This window comes from Vespa mandarinia, chromosome 10, assembly GCF_050613455.1.
Source record: "Vespa mandarinia isolate Hongniang chromosome 10, ASM5061345v1, whole genome shotgun sequence".
Classification (NCBI taxonomy): domain Eukaryota; kingdom Metazoa; phylum Arthropoda; class Insecta; order Hymenoptera; family Vespidae; genus Vespa; species Vespa mandarinia.
In genome coordinates this window covers 2153476-2160000 of record NC_140819.1, presented here as the reverse complement: position 1 = coordinate 2160000, position 6525 = coordinate 2153476, and the positions used below count along the sequence as shown (strand labels likewise).

The 6525-nt window shown below is 40.4% G+C and overlaps 1 protein-coding gene across 2 annotated transcripts in view; it reads left to right on the top strand.

Annotated features, from left to right (window-relative positions):
* Positions 1-357: 357 nt before the first annotated feature.
* Positions 358-6525, top strand: part of toy (paired box 6 protein twin of eyeless) — a 20712-nt gene continuing 14544 nt past the window's right edge. Inside the window, exons 1-3 of one of the 2 annotated variants that reach the window (XM_035873479.2) lie at positions 358-605; positions 1031-1211; positions 4385-4661. In XM_035873479.2, the coding sequence (XP_035729372.1) occupies positions 364-605; positions 1031-1211; positions 4385-4661 (700 nt within the window). In that variant the 5' untranslated portion in view covers positions 358-363. The remainder of the gene's footprint in view (positions 606-1030; positions 1212-4384; positions 4662-6525) is intronic. The other variant, XM_035873476.2, reaches the window with a different exon arrangement.

Sequence of the window (6525 nt, the reverse complement as noted above, 5' to 3'; positions counted from 1 at the left end):
TCATGTATCGAATTACGCTAGATTAAGATGTCACGTTTAATTAAATTAAGTACGGTTTTACGTTAGATTGAATTAGATTAAATATAATTAATCCGAATTAATTTCGAAACTCTGTTGGATTAAATGAAAGCATCGAATTGTTCGTATTTGTGATCAATTATGTAACATACAAAATTCCAAGGAATTTGATCATGTAAAATAGCGAACGTATGTTTCGATGGAATCATAGAAGGATCGTTGAAAGGTCGATGATCGATTAATGTGAACACATTAATTGGTAATTAATCGGCGAACAGAAGGAGCTATTCGAATGTGATAATAAAATACAAATAGCGCGCGTTTTGCTTCACAGAAGAGGACTTGATGCACGGGGGTGGCGCGGGTATTGGAGGGGGTTCTATGGTCGGACAGAACTCAATATTTGGGTGCTCGGCTGCAGGACACAGCGGAGTTAACCAGCTCGGCGGTGTTTACGTCAATGGTCGGCCATTGCCAGACTCTACCAGGCAGAAGATAGTCGAATTGGCGCATAGTGGGGCGAGACCTTGCGATATTTCACGAATTTTGCAGGTTAGCAACGGATGCGTCTCCAAGATCCTCGGCAGGTGAGTTATCTTGTAAGTTAATAACTCGTTTATATGTTGATTAGAGTTCAACGTTATATGGAATAAAATGAGATAGTTTATTTTTTTTTTTTTTGTAAGCTTTAACATTTTGTTTAAATCAGTCAAGGAAATCGTTTGAAAAAAATCATTTAATGGAAAATTTTTTAATATATTCGACGAATATGAAGACCGTTTGTTTAAATTATATAAATATAAAGTCATAAATATAAAATATTTAATATAAAGTTTAATGTAAAGTCAATGTTTAGAAAAAAGAACGTAACGGTAGTACAGACACGAAAAAAAGACGAGCCTGTAACCGTCACGATAAAGATTCAAATGATTAGACGATAAATAAAGAAGACATATACACGTATTTATATTTGAAGAAGTTAGCTTGATCTTTGATCTTTCTTTTCTTACAGGTATTATGAGACTGGATCCATAAAACCACGCGCGATAGGTGGTAGTAAGCCACGAGTAGCGACCACTCCGGTCGTTAATAAGATCGCCGATTATAAGCGCGAGTGTCCATCGATTTTTGCTTGGGAAATACGAGATCGACTTCTCCAAGAAGGCGTTTGCAATAATGACAATATACCAAGTGTGAGTAAAGATCTACATGTACTTCGTAGGAATATGGACAACAAATGTTAATTTCCTTTGAATCATTTCGTCGAGGTTTTCGTTATATTATTTTACAATTGTAAAATGAGTCTTTAAAAAAGAAAAAAAGTACAATAATACCTAATAATTTTCTCTATCTTTCTACAAGATTATTTTTATAAAAATATTTGATCGAAAGTTTTACGAGTTTGCGTAAAGAATTTCCGCAAGCGTACATTCTTATGACAAAACGATTGAAATACGCGATATAAATCTCGATAAGTTGAGATTAAGAAAGAAAGAAAAAAAAAGGAAAAGAAAAGAAAAGAAGAAAATAGGAGTAGTCGGTGGCTTATCAGGGTGCGGACGCGGTCCGGTACTTACCCGTCGGATCCGGCCACTCGACCCTAATCAAAGTCTCGTAAATACGATCGGTTGGGAGGGGTAATCGGTCCATTACGCGGACCAAGGCTATTGTCCACCCTCGCGTCGAATGTTCTCTCAACTCCCTTGAACCCCCTATCACCCTCCTTCCGTCAGAAAGAATCGGCTCTCTCGTACATACAGCACATCCGTGCGTCTTCCAAACATCCTTTTCAACCCTCCTCGCGAATCTGTTCGGACGAGAAGGAATCTTCGAACAGTATCTCGCTTTTCCTTCGAGTGCCGTTTCCCGTCTGTCCACTTTTTTCCCTTTTCCCTGCTCTCTGCCTATCCTTTAGATCAGAACGTTCATCAGAGAAATAACGAGAGGGAGAGACATCGCACGCGTTCTGGTCATTATTTCGATCATGAAAGAATCTTTCATTTTAATCGTTGTCCTTCGGTGTTCTCAAGAGGGTTAGAAGTTACGATCAAATTAGTTTTCGAGATATTGGAATATACACAATTAATTTAGATTCAATTCTACGTTTCCTTTATGTTATTACCACGAATGGAATATATTGTATTGATCGATTAAAAAAACTATTCTGTCTGGTCTAAAATCTGTATCTAATAATTTTTTTGGTACTATTAGAAGTGTCGATAATAAAATTTTTAGGATCAATTTCAAACGGTATCACTTAATGCTCGATTACAAAATATGCAACGATCCTGACGAAGATCGATAGTCTCATATACATCGATGTCTCTTTCTGTCTCACTTAACGATACGTCCAGACGACTATCATCTATATTCCACCTATGCTGGCACCAGTGATAGCAATAATAACAGTATTCGTAATACTAATAGCGTCGGTCGTGGCTGTTGCGGCGGGTACACATTGTGGCGTCGTCGACGATGGGGTGTGAGGAGGCACGCAGGGAAGGGACACGAGTAGTAGGGGTGATCAGGTATGAGAAAGATAGAACGAGAATGATAGAGAGAGAGAGAGAGAGAGAGAGAGAGAGAGAGAGAGGAGTCGAGCGAACGGAGAAGCGGGTAGAATCAGAGTGAATGGGATCAGTTAAGCGTGTTGCACAATTATTCGTGTCCGGTCGCGCGTGTAATGGTCTGCATCGGTGCTGCGGCTGTTGTGCGGCAAGAGCGGAGCTTGAGCGAGGCCGAGCATGGGCAATGCGAGCCATAGCGTCGAGCCATAGCCGGCTTTGCACGACTCGATGATGGAAAGGCTAGATCAGGATGGGCGAACTGCTGTCGAGCGCGGTTAGTCGAGAAACGTCCTTTTCGTTTCCCTCACTGCATACCCCACACTCCATATTCTCTACCCCTAGTCTCGTACAATCACCGTCCACCTATCCCTCGGAGTCTGTCATTACGTCGCGAAATCGGAAGGGAATCTCGCACGCGAACGAACCTTTCCAAACGAGTCCGCTCTCGATTCTATCGCTTTACTATAGCTATGTACCTATCTCGTTCTCGGATTCGATACAACGATTAATGAGAGAGGATCGATGAACTATCGGTCTTTTCAGTAAGTCCTCTACCCTTTCGAGCTCTTCCTTCAGTAATAATGGTATCGGAGTGATCGACGATGTATGTTTGATGAGGTAAAACAAGGTTGAACTATTAATGAGACGTCTTTCTTAACGAGTCGCATCTAATTTGATATCAATCGTTCGTTGATCAAATGAAAACTTTATTGACAGTTATTAAATTTATCATTATACTATCATCAGCTTTTATTATTGTCTAATTTTTATCTAGTCTAGTATCTTCGTTCTTCAATGTTTCTTCTAATAGTCATAAATAGTCATAAATCATTGATTCACCTTTCGATTAGAATCTTTAGCAGTTAACGAAGTATAATCGTTATTTTATGGTTTTTAAATCGGATCGAATCAAAGTGTTTCGTTATTCTCTTTCTTTCTCCTTCCCCCCCTCTCTCTCTCTTCTCTCTCTCTCTCTCACTCTCTCGCTAAAGCTATTAACCGAAACTGTAATTAAGATGCTTAATTCAATACTCGTCGAGTGAAGTCGTAGTATGTACTCTGGATATATCCAACTTGGTTGTACCATCCATGTTACACAGAAAGAGGACTAGAAAGAGGGAGAGAGAGAAAGAGAGAGAGAGAGAAGGATGAAGAGAGAATGACGGACGAGGGCACGCGTAGAGTACAGAGGACTATTATGTACAAGTCGAGAGCACCGAAACTCACCCCCGTGGCTCGTTATAACTTTAGGAGTTAGCCAGTGGTTCGACCGCGATGTGCAAGGTGAAGACGACCGTGTCTGGATAGAGGGAGCGAAGAGCTATGGAAACCGTTTCATGTAATAATAATTGGATGGCGGCATCCTTTCATCTGGAGATTTCCCTATCCCGATGAGAGAGGAAGCTCTGAAAAGAGAAAAAATGTAAGAGAGAGAGAGAAAGAGAGAGAGAGAAAGAGAGAGAGAGAGTGAGTGAGAGAGAGAGAAAGAGAGAGAGAGAGAGAGAGTGAGTGAGAGAGAGAGAAAGAGAGAGAGAAAGAGAAGTCCGGTGATGATATTCGTGGACTCACGGGTGAATACGAATCTGAAATATTCGAAGAGTAGACAAATTTTTACAAAGAGTTTTTACTGGTCTCGAGTATATATCTCTCTTTTTTTTCGAGAATATACAATATCTCTGTAGTAGATTTAAAATAAGAAAAAACAAAACCTTCGACAAGATAGTATTTTGTTAATGATTATTATTACAGTAGCAAAATTGGAAAGAATATCAATCGAAGAATTTGACGTGTTTTTGTAGGTGTCGTCGATCAACAGGGTACTCAGAAACCTAGCCTCTCAGAAGGAGCAACAGGCGGCAGCAGTGCAAGCGCATCAAGGCGCCGAAAGCGTTTACGACAAGCTGAGAATGTTCAACGGACAGGCTGCAGGTTGGCCACCGGCATGGTACTCGGCTACGCCCTCTCATCATCCACTGGCCACTGGCATTCCAACAGCGGCTACCCCCGGTTCCGGACAGTCTCTTTTACCCGGTAGTCAACTACATGGTCGGGACGATTCTCTTCTTAAACGAAGCGGTGAGTTCTAATGTCCAGGAATATTTTATGGATCATTTGTATCGGAATCATAAATAATATTGTATATTTAACAATTTATTATTTTCCAAGTTATCGTGCAAAAATCATATTTTTCTACCATTATTTGGATGTTGTTGAATATCTTACTAGTAAATAGATATAAGAGATATACATAATGTTATTTGTAGAAAATCACGCGGTCGAATAAATTTTTTCTTATGGTTTCTTTTTTCTCCCGACGGATTCCAATAGCTCTGAGAAGGAACCCTCGTAATCCTCGCGCCCTCGATCCACTTCTCGATCAACAATAGCCGAAAGTCATTCGCATGACTCTGTAATTCGAAACGCTCCTTACCGATTCTATGCACGCGTTAAGTCGGATTCATTGACGAGATCGAGAAAGAAGCATTGTGAAGGGCGTCTCTGGTGTTGAACCACCTACGAACAATCTAGAAGAACCTTTGGGCTCAATGCAATGTAGTGGGTTCGCAATGTCGACGATACCTGCATGATCGTAGTCCTCCACCTCTAATAGGATCACGAAAATCCGTATGCGCGTTTCGATCGCGGTCGAGATTGCGCCACAGATGACGATTCCAGATGCGCTTTCTACACCGAAATCCGGATTACGCGAAACTCTGCTTCTCGTATGTGAAGGACAAACAATGCAATATATGTCGGGGTTCGTGATTCAAGAATTATACCAATATTTCGCCCAAAGCTGCTATTGAAATTATTCTTCTTTGAATCTTAAATTCGACTTTTCATTTCAAAAACGATTATTTTGATCATTTCAAAATAAAGAAGGTGATCGATAAGTGTAATGTAGTACAAAAAATATATTCTGTAATATAAGAAATAATTGTCGATAATTGAGACATTTAAATGTACAGAAAGTTTATTGATCGATCGAATGGAAAAAATAGAAAAGTGTTATTATCAATGTTCTATACTTTGGTGTTAATGCAAAAACTATATCTATCGATAGTCGCGTATTTACAATTGAATGAGCATCGGTATCGGCATCGGCATCGGTATCGGCATCGGTATCGGTATCGGCATCGACATCAACATCGGTATCAGCAGCAGCAACGGCTAATCCCTTTTCTCTTCTCTTCGCTTGGTGCGTCGTCACCTAGAAAATTAAAGCCAACGATCGGTCTGCAGGGGACTGTTGAGATCCTCCCTATCGGTCGTTACGCGCAGGGGTAGCGTGCTTGTGAGAAGAACGACGACGACGACGAGAGGGTGTCGTCGGCCGCAGTGTTTGGGGCTGACGGCATTTCGAATTGGGCGAGAATTGAGAGAGAAAGACAAAGATGAAGAGAAAGAGAGAATATAATTTTGTTCTGAAGGCGAGAAGCTGATGAAGTTATCGCACATTTAACTTTTAACATGCATTTGTTTCCGATTAACCAGTCCCTTCTCTAATACATTTATTAAATTCTTCGTAAATGGACGTCGCGATGACGCGATAAAATATTAGTCTTTAAATCGAGACTTTATCCCATTGCGATGGTTCATTTTTTTTAATCACTCTTTCTTTCTCTCTCTCTCCCTCTCTCTCTCTCTCTCTCTTTCTCTATCTGTATCTTCCCTCGGCCGTAAGTATCTCTTTTTACTTATACTTTTTATTTCGACATAACCGAACCGATCGATTATACTGTCTCGATGTTCTGTTTGCTCCGTCGGACGCAGACTTATCGTGTAAACATGTTACGACGTCAGTGTCAGCAGAATATTAACGAATTTTTACGATGAACGATCGATCTGATGAAACGAACGAGTACGACGATTACGATTGAAGTACAAAATTTTCGAGACGTCTGTTTCGATTTTCCTTTTCGTTCTCGTCTTTTCCTGT